The sequence below is a fragment of the Pyxicephalus adspersus genome, chromosome 1 (assembly GCF_032062135.1).
Source record: "Pyxicephalus adspersus chromosome 1, UCB_Pads_2.0, whole genome shotgun sequence".
NCBI lineage: Eukaryota > Metazoa > Chordata > Amphibia > Anura > Pyxicephalidae > Pyxicephalus > Pyxicephalus adspersus.
In genome coordinates, this window is record NC_092858.1 from 2862676 (window position 1) to 2878834 (window position 16159).

Consider the following 16159-nt stretch of genomic DNA (forward strand, 5'->3'; position numbering starts at 1 on the left):
ATGTCTGCAGTCTCTGACCATCTCCTGTACAATGTCTGCAGTCTCTGACCAACTCCTGTATAATATCCCTGACCATCTTCTCAGCATGTCCATATTCTCTGACCATTCACTGTAGCACTTGTCAGGTCTATCCTAAAATTTGTTTGTAAACTCTGACCATCTCTTGTAGAATTTCTAAACTCTTTGACCATCTCCTGTCATTCATTCAGAGTTCAAACCTGCAGAGATTAATTTATCTAAATGTGCTGTATACTTGGAAACAATAATAGAAACCTCCAATGTAGATTGATTTTAACAGACTGGCAGTACATTGATCAAAGTCAGTGACTCACCAGCATCATCTCGTCTGATTGATGGTCTGATTCTAAGAACGTGCGCAGACTGTCCAATCATCCGCCATCTCTTGTTACAGCGCAAAGTTTATTTATGTAGAAGATGCTGCTGATCAAACATAACAATACCATGACCTGCCATAGGATGGAGCTCAGTACATGACCTTCCATAGGATGGAGCTAAATACACGTCCTCTCTTAGGATGGAGCTACCTACATGACCTCCCATAGGATGGAGCTACCTACAAGATATCCCATAGGATGGAGTCCATAGGATGGAGCTACCTACATGACCTTCCACAGGATGGAGCTACCTACATGACCTCCCATAGGATGGAGCTACCTACATGACAGAAAATTGAAATGTTTGAAAATGTTTAAATCACCCCTTATACTATCCAAAACTTAAAAAACACATTGTCACATGCCTTGATGTAGCCTACAAAAAAGGAGGTGATTTCTAATTCTTTCTGGTTCTTTAGACAGGAACATTACTGGAATGGCTGACAAGAGGTGGGAACCAGGTGCAGGTATGACTGCAGCGTTCAGAGTCATATTCAGCAAAATCTCTGCACAACTTTTATGCAGCATTCTTGATAATTTTCCTCTCTAAAAGATGAGAAACTGAAGAATAAAAAAAAGAATACAAACCCCACAAAACATGAACGATAACATATTTCCTGCAGGGTCAGTGGTGGCTTTAATGTAAAATAACACAAATCAGTTTTAGAAAGGCATTGGCAGATCTCCAGGAACTGATCAATATATTAGTGTGTATTATAATGTTATTGTGACATCCCCGGCATTTCCGTATAATACAGAACCTCAACTGCTATACAAATCAATAGCAGTAATAAGAACCAAGTACGGAATTTCCAACATCATTTTCACAGCCTGTCAGTCTGGGAGCAGTTTTTGGGTTTTAAGATTGGCTATATTTCATTATTATATTTATTACTTCTTCTGTGTAGAACTTCTATGGGTATCGCCTGAAGAAAGAATATTGAGTATAGCTGCACCTTTGTTTTAGGAAATCATTAACCCTTTACTGTTTCTGGATCTAAGCCGGGATACTGTCCTTGTTGATTTTTTGTCTATTTCAGGGTAAGGTGCAGCATGAAGTGGGTGGCACACCGCCATTGCACTCCAGTGGGTCCAAGATTTGAATCTTGTCCAGAATAATATCTCCAAAGGGTTTGTATGTTCTACCTGTTTTTGTGTGAATTTCCTTACAGATTTCAAAAGCAGATATTATAATAAAAGTGGTAACAAGTTTTCTAATTTCCCAGGATGATTTGCACACTTGGCTTTCCATCTGCAGACACTAGGGGGCACTAGAAAGCCAGAAATCTTCCCGGCAGGGACTCTTAAGGTGCGTACACACTTCCAATTTTTATCGTTCAAAACGAACGACGAACGATCGATTGGGCAAAAAATAGTTCGTAAAAAAGTAACCAACGACGCCAACAAACGAGGAAAGTCGTTGGAAACGAACGACCGGACCGGCGGATCGGATTGGACGACGATCGTTGAACATCGTTCGTGTGTACGGTCGTTCGTTGATCGTCCACGGGCTGAGCATGCGTAATGAACGAATGTTCGTTCACTTTCCTGTCGTGCACATAGTTCCTCTATCGCTCAAACGATCGTATCTATTGTGTGTACAATATCTACGAACGATCGTGTCGTTATCTCTATGTGCAGGATCGGTGCTATACGATCGTTCGTAGATATCGTGCAGGATCGTTCGTCGTTCGTTTTCCAACGATAATAATTGGAAGTGTGTACGTAGCTTTAGGCTCAGTCTCTAGACTGAGGTTTATAAACACCCATACCGGATTTGTTTGCATTTATGGGTAAATACCAGCGTTTTTAGGTGTTCCAATGCAGACATTTAAAGGTTGGGGAAATAGTCTGTGTGGACATAGATATGCTCAGACCTGCGGGTAAAATAACAGCGCTCCCACTTCTGGATGCCTACTATGCACAGCTGGGTGTCCAGCATCATTTTCAGGCCAAATACCTATTACATTTGCAATACTTATACCAGCGTTTATAGGTGTTTTTCAGGTTTTTTAAACACCTGAAAAAGCTGTTTTTCCATTCAGCAATTTCCTGGCATTTAGAAACATCCATAAAGCTCGCAGTAAACACTCATAGGCAGGTTTTCATTCAGCATTGCTCTGTATGAAGTGGCATTTGTATTTCCTTCAGTCGTGACGAGTTTTGTTGAAAAAATACCGTACAAAAAGTATGAAGTTGCCACCACCATGCTTCACAGGGTGTTGGGTTTGCTCCACACAGAGGTATCCTATAAAGATGAGAAAAGTTCAGTTTTAATTTAATCTGACCTTCAGAACCTTCATCTGTAAATTTGGGATCCAAATATGTAGGGAATAGAGGAGCAGGGATTTCATGTTCCCCTATTTACTTCTTTAGTGTACAGCAGAGGAGAAGGAGAACCAGAATTCATGTCCAGGGAAGGAGATCTGTACTCCATGTCCCCCATTCCCTAATCCAGGGTACTCCAGGGTAGGAGATCTGGACTTCAAATCCCACCCCCAAACCCTTCTCTAGGGTACCGCAGAAGAAGAGATTGGGACTCCATGTCCCCGATTCCCTTTTTTAGGGTACTTCAGCGGAGGAGATCTAGGCTCCATATTACCTATCCCTTTCTCTAAGGTACCGCGGGGGAGGGGATCTGGACTTCAAATCCATACCCCAAACACTTCTACAGGGTACTGCGGGGGAGGCGATCTGGACTTTATGTCGCACTCCCATCCTCTTCTCTAGGGTACCTCAGGGGAGGAGATCTGGACTCCTGACGTCCTGCAGTCACTTTCCCCTTGCGATACAGGTAGTGTTAAGGACATCCGACATATGGATGATTCCTAGCGTTGGTGTGCAGGACAGAGGCTTGAAGGGGGGGAGGGGACGGTTTGCACAACTTACAGAAGAAATCTTTTGCTAGTCACAGCTGAGGATGTGGGGGGATCCTAAAGAGTAAACTAAACTCAAAAGTGCATTAACAAAAAAAATACACTTAACCTTCAATCCCGCAGGGCAGTCTGATCCATCGGAGGGTGTTTTGCATCGGGTCCCGCGTAGTCCCGGCATCTATCCCGGAGCTAGCACTCCGGGCCGCACAATGTTCTCCTCTTCTTCCTGGTTCTTCATCCTACATCACCCGACCCAGGAGCGAGATCGGGAGATGTAGGATAGAAAAAAATTGCAGATCTCACGCATGCACAATTTTTCTTTGCGCGAAAAGGCTCCTTCTGCTCATGCCTGAGATTGTCGGGCATATGCAACAACACAAGAGCCTCCCAGGATGCGTGATGTAGGTATCTGGGGAGGCTTTGCGCCCCCATTCATTATTTGGGGCGGTGCTGCACCTTTTTTTTTTTTTAAAAGGGTGTTGCACATGAACAACAGAATTTTCACCTTACATGAAAGAGTTGTCTATCCTTTTATGTAAAGTGAATTTTCTGAGTTTAGGTACGCTTTAAGGGCTGAGCTGTTCTGCAACCTCTTGTAACTCTTTAATGACAAACTCCGCAGTTGTTACGTTTTGGATATCAAAGCCTAGCTTACTCCAAAAGTTAATGAATGTTTAGGCTTCATAAAGTTTTTTGTTTTTGTTTTTTTGCTTTGTTTGTGATCAGCTCACAGCGAGGATTTTTTACAGGAACTGACACCACGCTGCCTAATATTATGTTGAGACAAACATGTCCTAATTTGAAATTATCTATTAAAATTATGTACATGTTCCAACTTACAAATTCAACTTAAGAACAAACCTACAGTCCCTATCTCGTATGTAACCCTGTACCTTCCTTAGACCCCCCAATGCCATATCAGGGCTCAGCAGTGGTTGGAAGCCTGGCACACGGGACAATACGGCACTCAATTATCCCAAAAGTACCAAATGGCACTGAGGGAGGCTGCAATGCTGGAAGACAAGGGGCACCCACCACTGGGGTCGGTACTGGTCCAATTTTTAAGGGAATTGGGTTTTTTATATCTTTAGACACCTGACAGAGTTTCTATATAACAAGAAATGGCCATTATTGTCGTTTTATTATGGGTTCCCCCAAGAAAGGAGAAGTCTCCTCACACCTCACCCATCAGCCCGCCATCTCCTCACCACATTCACCTGTGATCAGGCGGGAACTACCCCCGGGCACGCGCTCTGTCAGGCAGCTCTCCTCAGACCGTGCACAGAGCGCGCGCGCCGTGGGCGGGGTCAGGGTGGGGATGTGGAATTCTGCGCGCGCACGGTAGGCGGGAATGCGCACGTAAGGCCGTCGCTAGTCAGTCAAGATGGCGGCGTTTTGAATAGCTGCCGAAGCGACCGTTATAAATGCCTGGAAGGGGCTGATGATTGCGGAGTGCTCCGGGTTTGTCAAATCGCCCGCATCGGGTGTTCGGAACACGCGCTGCACCCTGCTCCTGGGCGGGAAAGTATCCGCTTTCTGAGAGCGCATCCGAGCGGTGGTCACCTGGGATGAGGTAACCTGAGAGGCCGCCTGACTGCGTGAGGGGGGGCGAGACCCCAGAGAGAGGGGTGAGATCACCTCAGAGAGAGAGACATCACCTCAGAAAGAAGAACAGAGAGATCGCCTGGGAGAGAGACATCACCCATCCGAGGGAGACATCACCTATCCAAGGGAGACCACCATCCGAGAGAGACATCACCAAAATTTCCTCACAGAGAGGAGAGCTGTGATTGGAGAAGAGACTTCAAAAGTGACCGCCAGTATGAGGAGATATCACCTCATGAGAGAGTGAAAGACTGAGGCGAGACATCACTTTGTGTGAGGACCAGAGACTATCAATTTGAGGTGAGACACAACCAGAGACTGCTGGCATGAAAAGAGACACCATAAGTGACTGCCAATCATAGGTGAGACTTGAGGTGAGATATCACTTCATGAGAGTGACGTCTGGGTTGGAAAGATACACCCCAAGTGACTGCCCGCCTGAGGAGAGACGTCAGAACAGAGGTGAGAGGTCACAAGAGAGTGCCCGTCTGAGGAAAGCTGTCTCCTTAAAAGAGTGATTACCAGGCTAAAGAGAGACCCCTTTCCTAAAAAAAAAGAGACATCTCTTTTTTGGGAAAGGCAGCAAATCTTCGAAAGCACATCCAGAGAGAGAGACGGACATTGCCTTATTAAAGAGACTGCCGATCCCGAGCCTTGTCAGGATTGAACTATGTGCTAGTGAAAGAGACAGCCTCCTTACTATGGCGAGACACAGTCCATTTGACCTGGGCCATCTCACCATGCAGAGAGACAGCTGGTTGGAGGAGTTTGACCCTCTCAGAAGCAATAATGAAAGTGGCAGATGGTCTGGGACTGGAGATCACTTTCCAAGAGACAGTCCCCAGTCCCTGGAGGAAGATAGCCACCCTGGAGACATGGATCAGCTTGACAGAGACAGCCTGAGTGAAGATGACGACAAGCAGTCTAATGAAGATCCCTTGGTCTGTGAGAAAGCCATTGAATTAGTTGGTAGACATCTCCCTGTGAGAGGTGACTACGAGAGAGAATGTGTCATGGCCCAGGGCTACGACTTGCACTATGAAGGAGAGAGCCTGTCCATAGACAAAGCATTCCCTGCGAGACAGGGCTATGACAGAGATCACGAGCCTGTGAAGGGCTATGGCCGTCTTTCTATAGACCGAGCTCAAACCATGAAAGACTTTGAGAAGCAAATCACCGAGCTGAAGAAAGAGAACTTTAACCTGAAGCTGCGCATTTACTTCTTGGAGGAACAAGTGCAGAGACATTGCGACAACAGCAGTGAGGAGCTCCATCGCATGAACATAGAGCTCAAAGTGGAGGTGGAGAGCTTAAAACACGAGTTCCAAGAGAAACAAAACCTCCTAATTAGAGCGTCCAAAGCAATGGAGAGTCTGGCCGGGGAGCACAACTTTTCCATCCAGCAGATAAAAGACGACCATCTTAAGCAGCTTCAGGGCCTAGAGGAGGCTGGTCACCGAAAAATCCAGCTGTTAGAAGATGAACTAAAACACGAGAAAGCAGAGCTGGAGAAAATCTGTGTCCTGGTGGACCAGGAGAGAATGCAAAGGTTTAACGCAGAGGAGAGATTGCTGGCAGTCCAAGAGCAATACAACAAAAGCATGGGGATATTAGAGGAGAGAGACTGGATTATACAATGCCTGAACGAGACTTTACGCTCCAAAGATGCTTTAATTGCTCAGCTGGAAAAACAAATTAACACCATGATGCCGACTGACGTTTCCAACGCAAAGACTGCCAGTTTACTACCAGAAAATGACCTAAAAGAACGTCGCCCGCAGTCTCCACGACTGACATGCAAGGACTGTCTTGCCACCAAAAGCTCAGATGGTAAAGAAGAGAATGTTATCGAATGGCAAAGGAAAGTTAAAGAAATGGATAATGTTATACACGAGCTTCGGCAGAAACTAGAAGAAAGTAAAGCAGGGTTTGCTATTGAAGAGAAAAATTCTGTGAAGCGGGATAAAGCTATTCAGGGCCTCACGCTGGCTTTAAAGAAAAAAGCAAAAGAAAATGAAAAGCTTCTGAAAGAAATTGATAATCTGAGCGCTGCCTTGGCAAAAGCAAGGGAATCCGGCCAGCATGACCAGGGGCAAAATGCCAAACAGAACAGCGATCCTGAATATAGGAAGCTGATTTTAACCATTCAGGCTCAACAGGATTTATGTTCCCGGCTACACGATTATGAGAGGGAATCTGGAAGTCTGCAGAAAGAATTGGATGCAATTGTTATGCTTCGTAAATGGCTGGAGAAAGATATTCAGTCTAACCAAGAATTGAGAAAGATATTGGAAGCCCAGATTATGGCAAAATCTAGAGAAAGTGATACAATGTCGTTTTGTCTGGGGGATCAAACATCATATCTGAGTATATGCCTTGATCACTTGGGTGACAATAACAACTATGCTGGTGGGAATGTGGAAACTGCAAACCGCCCTCACATGATATCTGTGGAAACACAAACTGTGTTTATCAATCCTCTAACTGAAGATCACTTACATAGTTTACAGGACAGTATATCAGAACTGTCTGTCTTTGAGAAGGATGCAATACAAAGTGCTGCAGCCGCTGCCATACATCCTAAACCTACGTTTACAGAACACAACCAAAGCACGTCATCATCTTCCACACAGACTGAACTAAAGTGTTACGCTGACAAAGGCGTTCTTGTTGACATTTTTGCACTTGGAAAAGAACCCTCGGGAAGTATTAAAAACAAAGCTAAAGGAATCCTTGGCGATTCAGAGAGTCATCACCTTATCTCAGAAATTGCTAAAAGCAATTGTGAAATCCAGAATGACAAACAACAAAAGTGCTTTTCAAACAACCTGACAAAATCCAGAATTCCAGTTCTTTTGAAGTCTTCCTTAGGTAAACGGCTTAAACCTGAAATCTACTTTACTTCCAGAGAAAATGAACATGTTTGTCTTGAAAAAGAATTGCAAGAAGAAAACAGCAGATTGTTAGAACAGCTAAAATGTGCTGAAATTGAAATAGGAGCCCTTAAATTAAACAAAGAAAAACCTAAAGATACACCAGTAAGCTGGGATGATTCTGATAACGCCGGGATTGAGTTGTCGGAGCAGAGCTTACATGGAGACCTCCAGTCTGAGAGGCTGAGTGGACTGTCGGCACAATTTAAATGCGTGCAGACCAAGGTGGAAAAGCTTCAGCCAGATGTTGGCCAACACACAACATTTCCTTGTGGTTTGGAGAAATCTGAAAAAGAGAAGAATGAATCTTTAGAGCAGACTTTGAGAGTGGAAAATCTACAGTTAGAGGATGAGGAACTTTCTAAGGAAGTAAAATCTGTGCTGGAGAATGAGAATCATTCATTTGGAGAGGTAATGTCAGAAAACACAAATGCCAAACCTGTCCAAGATAATACAAATATAGCGGAGAGAGATTTCTCTGCACAATCCCTGCACAATGAGTTGCAGTTAGAAAACCTCAGGCTTGCTGAGCAGCTAAAATGTGCACAGATGGACATTGACAAACTTCAGGCAAGAGAGGAGAACATGGAAGACAAAAATACTTTATCTGATTTGGATAGTACATATTCATTAGAGAGAGACTTGGCTGTGCAGTCCTTGATAAAAGAACTGCAGCTGGAAAACCAAAGACTGGTTGAACAATTGAAGTGTGCCCAGGCTGAAATTGAGAAGCTTCGGGAAGAAAAGGTATTGGATGATATTGACAGTAGTTTCAGACTGGATAACTTAGACACAGAGGACAGAGATTCTGAACACTCTTTCCTCGATAAAACGATCACAAACTCTATAAGTTTACGTGAAATCAACAACGGAAATCCAGATTTTGGAGTCCAAGTCAACAGTCATAAAGTTACTTGCCAAAATATTGCTGGACTTTGCTGCCATCATGATCGCTTCTGTATCGAATGTGCCAACAACCAAGAAACTCTCATATTTCAGTCTTCCAGCTTCAAGAAAGTCTCCACAATACAGAAAGAATGCAAGCTTCTTACAGTGTCTCATTCTCTTAGACCATTTGAAGACACCTCCCTGTCCAAGTACGACTTGTTGGTACAGTCACAAGCACGGGAACTGTCCCACCAAAGACAGAAAATTAAGGAAAGTCACAATCTGAGTGTTGTGTGTTCCAAGAACTTCATTAATGTCATCAAAGCATTTGAGGATCTTATCTTGACCGCCAGTTTGGATTCCAATATTGCTTTGGGCTTCCGGGAACAGCTTGCTCAAACTGTTGAATGGCTGAAAGAGTTAGAATATAAACTTAGTGATGCTTACTACGGTGAGGATGATGCTAACAGTGACCATTCAGCTGACAGCTTGTTGTATACACCGTCACGCTTGGTTCCTGGACACAAAATGTGGGCAGATAAACATGGATGCCATGTGCTCGGCTTGGTGGAAGACTACAATGCTCTGCGTAAGCAGATCCTGGAAGCAAAAACTGTCCTGGAAGAGACCGAGGCTTTCATAGACCACGGTGTGCAGACAGCTGTCCTAAACATGACTGAACATTTTGGAAATGTGTTTTTTGAAAAACTCAACAGAACCAAGCAGTCTCTGGAGGAGGCCAGCTGCTTGCTGAAGCTCCTATGGAGGGTATCCTTACCCCTACAAACCCACAGCTCCTACAGCGTCCATCAGGTTGAAGAAACAAACCAGGAGATAACCCGACTTCGGAAAAGGGTTCTGGAGCAAGAAAAGTTGTTGTCTGGGATGGTGAAAAGAGTCTACTCTGAAAACCAAGTGAAAGAGGACGTTGAAAAGTTAATTTTAAACCAGCTTGCAATGACTCATGAAATTTTAAAGCGAGCAAAAGGGAATCTAGAAGTTCAGGCTGTGGATAAGCACTAAAAAGTAATTGCCATTTTAATTTTAAAGTGAAGGTTTGTCAGGTTTTTATTTCCTTGGATGAAGGGGTGTCCCCTAACTTCCTGTCCTGGTTTTAATTTGCATTGAGAGCTGAGGGCATGTGACAAGATCTACAATGGGCTAAATGACTTTTAAGATTGCCAGTACAATCTTTGCACAGGCCCTTTTTTTTTAAAGGATAACAAAATCATTTGTGATTTGCTCCCATAGTTGTGGTTCAAATAATGCAAATTGAATTTCCATATCTTAAGCACAGATACTTATTGCATTAATGGTTTGAAGTTAGCACCTATTGTTCCCAATCAGTCCTGGATGACCTATTATCATACCCAGTAGCAGCTCATTTATTCATGTTTACATAGACGGGACAGGATGGGCCTGGTAAGTAAAGCCGTCTAATAGCACAACCCTGCATAAGAAGCTGCATTTACATTTCCTAATAACGGGAAAGGATAAATGTGTTTGTAAAGTTGTTGTAGACATCCTGTCACATTATCCATTACCAGGAGGAGGAGTGAAGGGAACTCTCTTTAATGTCAGCACAAATCTGAGAGACAAAACCTGAAATCTAAGTTTTTGGCTGACGTCTCACTTTAATTTATATCTGTTAAGTTGCCATGTTTGGTTTTATATTGTCGAGTTCTTAATTCATACTGCTTGATATTACCCAGTATGGTTTTATATTTTCTCCTATATTTTATCCCCTTTGTAAGTATGATCCTTTCATTGGCATATTCTGCTTGTAAAGTTTTAAGTTAATGAATTCTATATATTGTAAAGATTGATACCTGCCATTTCCAGAAGTTATAAGAATGTCTTGTGCCTTTTTCTTGTTATGTTTGTATATCTTTTGATTATACATTAATAGTAGGGTTCCTAATGCTTCCAGTAAATCTGTACAGGAAAAAGTAAACCAAGGCTGCTGGGAAATATCAGGAACCTTTAACACTTACCAAGACAGCTCTCCTTACCAGATCCTCCCCCATGGTGTCTGGGCCTGGAAACCAATGCTCGGGGATCTCTGGGGAGGAAAGCTGTCTCTGTAGTCCTATCTAGCACCTTACATGGTATCTGCTATCCCCCATCAGCACGTGTAATAACATTACATATATGACGCAGTCTGTTGGTAACGTTAACAGGCATTTTTCTGATCCCTCCTCTTACATAGATTTAATAATATTGGATCCTTCCAGTAGTGAATTATGTAATAGTATGGTGTCAAAAAAATACAAAAGCTATTGATGGACTGCATCATACGTGCCTCATACCTTGGGCTGTGTCAGGTTTACTTTTGAAGATCCCGCATTGTACTACAGAAGCAGCATACAGCTTTTGTTTAGCATATCCAGCATTATTTTCAGCTTTTATTGCTTAAAAGAACAATTATGGCAAACAAGTTATCATTATAGCTTATTTCTACGATGCTACTTGCTTTCTGTTTGCTGTACTGTTTACCTGCAGGAGCAAAGTAAAGGTCCAGACTTGCAGCCCACATGGCAGCACTTTGGCCTGTCTATTGACTGCTCAGTCGCCAGTGCATTGTGGGAAGAAGAGGAGCGATGCATGCACCCTATACACAGCAGTAAAACAATTTACTTCACTGCGCCAGGTGAACAGGGCATCAGGGGAGCAAACAGAAAATGTAAGAACAAAAAAGACAAGCTATTAAGCTAACTTGTATTTTACCTAGCATTAGTAAAGCACAGGTTCACTTTACCATGTAATGCTTAGTGCATGTTTATTGAAGCTGCACTCCAGTAATGAAAAATCAAACACATTTACGAGAAATGGGGCTACCTGCTCACTGCAATGGGAACATTCACAAAGTCTGGGGGTTGTAAAGAGTTTATTTACCATATTCCTTGATCCCATGGCTTCAGCTCATCCATTAGACCTCCAAATTGTAAGCAGACCTCCGGTATCCCCAGGATTATTGATCCTGGATGGCTGTGGTCTGTTTCGCAGCACAGAACGGCTTATGGAAAAGTCTGCAGGAGAATGGATGAGAGGGAGTCTGTGGAGCAAAAGAATAAGGGAAGTAATCTTTAGACCCTCTTTAGAAATAGATAAACATGTAAACCTTGCCGTGTGGAGCGTCGGATTTTTAAAATCTTGCAGTTAGGTTGTCATGTTACATATTTGGCCATGCAAGACAACCTCAGGTGCCATATAGGATCTCTAATGTTGCTGGCTGCTTTTTCCCTGCCCCATGTTAGATAGATATATATATTTAAAGTGTGTACCGCTCCAGCCCCACAGGCCAGGCAGAACATTGTATTCCTCAGAATTCTGATGGAGACAGAATTTAAGTCAATGATTTAGCTAAAACATACAAATGTTTGGGTGAAGTTCTGCTTTAATAGGTAAAAAAAAAAAAAAAACAGGCTGGTGTATAGAAAACCTTTTGCCAAAAATTGTCTAAAGCAAAGTTATCATCATTGCAATTTCCGCTGGAAACAAAAACATTGTTTGTATCCATTTGCTGCATTGCTGTTCTTTGTGCTCTACCTGTGGCTTTCAGCGTTATCTTTGTGCCCTTTATAAAAGCTTTTATTTACTGAACATCCAACGGTGTGATCTTTTATCTGAAATACTTGTTCAATTTGTATGCATTTATTAGCAATACTTCCTGTGGATAAATGTTTTCCACACACAATAGGTCTAATTTGTTAAAGCTTTCAAAGGCTGGAGAAAATATACTTTCATCAGTAATGCTGGGTAATCCTTCAATCTTTAAAACATTTACAAACACCCAGCTTCACTGATTAAAGTGTATCCACTCCAGCTTTGGAGAGATTTAATAAATCAGCACCAGTTCGAGTCTAATTTGGTAAACATGTCCAAGACAGGAGATAACAGACCATCATGGAAGAACCGGAGTGATCCATCAAACCTGGTATGTATTTATTGAAAATCATTTGCTATTAGTTGGCAAATGTTTTCAATCCTGGACCAGGTTCATTCCATGTTTGCTGGATCACCCAAGCTTTCCAGTGACATCTTATCCAACATCTATTGGAGAGCTTTAATAAATCAGACTCATTGGGTCACAAACACCCTGGCTTAGGACCTGTTCTCCATAATATTGAATGAGCAATGTGGGGAAAGTTTGTGTTGCCACAATTGTAAATTGTTGAGTTTTCCCGCTGTCATTGGTCACTAGAACAAAAAAAAGAAAGTGTCAACCTACCCAGCTGGGACAGACGGCAATAAATACCCGATGGGTTCTAAGGCTATGTGCACACGTCCGATGAATCAGGGCGTGTGTACAGTGCTCATCGTCCGTCGTTCTGATGACCGCCATGGCGGATCTATTGACGAGGAAGGATCACAATGAAAGTAAAGGGGAGAGAGCAGGGGTGCCTCTTCATGTATGTACAGCGCTCGTTCATGAATCTTTCAGTCTTTTGTCATTGGAAAAGATCGTGAAAGATCCCTTCCAATGACAATTATTGCACGTGTGTACCCCGCCTAGGTCTCTGCTCTATCCAAGCTGCATGAAAAGTAGGCTATACATGCATTTCTAAAGCAAAACTTTTTTGTAACTTTAGGTAAAGTTGTGAGGGATAAAACCCCTGTTGGGTTATTTGCTGAGTTACTATCAGCGATTGTTCACATCGCTTACATTGGGCTACAAGTTGCAATCTATTGTTTGCAATCGTCCCTGCTCACACCAATGCACTGTAAAATAAGCTGAATTTTAACGCAGTAAAGTTGTATTACAAAAAATCACAGGCTAAAGAAAAAAAAAACGCAGTGAATTGTGCTGTGAATGGGGGAAAAAAAGCATGTGAATACACACCAGTGTGCACCAACTAAGTTCAAACACACTTGTAGTGCTATTTTCCTTTCTTGGTGACCAAAATCAATGGGACTGAAAATGAAATTAAAAAAAAAAACTAAAAATTTGAACCAACCATCTGAACCAAAACAGAGGGGAAATCTTCTAATTATAAAGCTAAAGATTTTCCTCACTAAAGAAGGACTTCCTGTTATGTCTTCAGGATAGGAAGTAAATGAAAATGTCCCCAATTGCTGTCAGTATATTAGATGAGTGGACCGGCTCCCTGATAATATCAATGACATATCTGATTGCTTTTATTGTTTTACTGTCTGTGCAGCCCAGAATCCCCACAGCAACCTGTAAGCCTGAAAATTGGTGGAATGCCATGGCTGTAATTGCTGGAATGGTCATATAAATGTTTCCTGAGCACAATTCCCAATGCAATCTGCAGGCTGGTAGGAGGTGATCACGATGAGTGAGTGTTGTCAGTGTTTGGTTAAACACATAAAACTTTCACACATTTTCCAACTTTGAAAGTCTCTGCACAATTACTGGATCTTTCCCACTTTCTTCCATTGTAAACTAAGCTTATGGGTGACCGGCTGACCATAAAAAGAACATTTACAAATATGTCACAACATATAAACTCCAGGGCTGTCTGTTCTATTCGGCAGTGGGGAGGTCATTCACGGGGAGACCTCAATCTGTTACCACCTCACAGTCACCTTCTGTTCACACGGATTATTAATATTATTATTAATCACTATTTATTTATTGCCAACATGGTATGCAGTGACCTACATTAAATAGGAGTTGTAAATGACAGATACAAACAGTGACACAGGAGGAGGGAGAGGACCCTAGTCCGAAGAGCTTACAATCTAAGAGGTGGGGGAAGTATTAGCAGATGTGGTGACAATGCAGCTGAACAATTACCTCAACCTTGCTAGTGAAAGCGGCAAACATTCACCTGCCCGTAACTTATTCTACTGAAAAGAGCTGACCCCCCAGGTAATTGGGAGCGCTGACTTTTTTCAAGACCTACAGACTACCTAGTCCGGGTGCTTTTCAAAGGTGAAGACATTGTCCTGTTTTTGATTTTCCCTTCCCAGTCTTATACAATTATTACATTTGAAGGGAACTCTGAACATAAGAGAATATAAGGGATTGGGTTGGTTGTGGATAGATTGAACGTTCATCCAATCAGAATTCCAGTGGTTTTCTATTTGGGGAAAATGAAGAGGCAAAGTTTTGTGTTATTATTCAATGTGATCAGTTCCAACTGATCTGCTGATTTGTACTAAGCCTTATCACCCAACAACAGGCAGACATCTGTCCCTGCCATGGCTTGTTCTCCATTCCTCTGACATTGGTGATGAGTATTTTTACTGACTCCCAAGCTCATCGTTCTCCTCTACAGGAAGTACTGTGACCCAGCTGTGCTGGATATGTGTGACTCTGGTTTGCAGGCTTCATTCATTATTCAAGCTCTAAGGACATCAATCACCCAGCAACCAATCATCTTTCAGTCCTTTTTACTCACTTTAGTGCTAAATGGAAGTTGTTCCTGTGGGATTCTGCACATTCTTATAGTGCGTAATAAATTCTGACTCCAGGTGCCCCGTAATATATAAAACTCCCAGCTCGCTGTCTCCTACAATCAATGTTGTAAACTAATGTTCTGCTGTAGGACAAACAATGAGAACATTTGTCACTGCAGAGGAATACGGCCACCCTGAACTGGCAGTATGGTGCAAACTGGCCGCACTGCCTTGCTACATAAGTATTCCAGGTATAGTAGTTATTGTCCTTAAAGAGAACCTGTCACCGGGAAATAAGTATTTGTAAATGTTACTTGCAATGTTTCCATAAATAATGTATGAAGAAAAAACGGAAAAACAAGTACTTTTTCTCGGGCTGCTAACATTATTGATAACGAAGCCCAGCAGTTCTCTCTCTGAGGACTTTTACATGTCTACATAAAGTAAAGTCTGTGGACCGGGTCTCTGTAATATCCTATGGGACTTTCTATTACATCGGGGCCTCTGGTTTCCATTGTACATGTCTGTATAGTGACAAGGTATTGGTGCAAGATACCACATCCTGCTGCAGCCCTTTCTATAAGAACTATAGGAATATCGTGCCAAGTACCCTGAAACCCTCAGCAGAAAATCCTCCGTTATTGTCTTTGCCATTCCTTCCTCAATAAGATAGTTCTTGCTTTTTTCCCAACTGGTTGCTAAATTTCTAACCTCCCCCCTCCCTTTTTTGACACCCAACACCCACCCCTGTCTCAGCTGGAACAGAGATTCATCACACAAGCTCTGATGGGTTTTTGTATTCTGAAAAGTGAATACACCTTGGGTTTTACTGTTTGCATAGCAACCAACAGAAGTGGTGATCTCTGAATGCCCAAGGTTCTATGACCGGTCCTTGGTGTAACCAGGGTTATATGACCGGTCCTTGGTGTCCCCGGGGTTATATTATCGGTCCTTGGTGTGCCCAGGGTTATATGACTGGTCCTTGGTGTGCCGGGAGTTATATGACTGGTCCTTGGTGTGCCCAGGGTTATATGATCGGTCCTTGGTGTGCTCGGGGTTATATGATAGGTCCTTGGTGTGCTCGGGGTTATATGAT

At 42.7% G+C, this 16159-nt stretch overlaps 1 protein-coding gene across 1 annotated transcript; it reads left to right on the top strand.

Moving 5' to 3' along the window:
- Positions 1 to 4618: 4618 nt before the first annotated feature.
- LOC140323331 (CDK5 regulatory subunit-associated protein 2-like) lies at positions 4619 to 12300 on the top strand. Its single transcript, XM_072400302.1, has one exon. The coding sequence runs from the start codon at positions 5578 to 5580 to the stop codon at positions 9718 to 9720; it is 4143 nt and encodes a 1380-aa protein (XP_072256403.1). The 5' UTR covers positions 4619 to 5577; the 3' UTR covers positions 9721 to 12300.
- Positions 12301 to 16159: the final 3859 nt, after the last annotated feature.

Excerpts from the sequence above, each read along its gene's own strand:
- LOC140323331 (XM_072400302.1), top strand. The coding sequence starts at position 5,578 with ATGGCGAGACACAGTCCATTTGACCTGGGCCATCTCACCATGCAGAGA.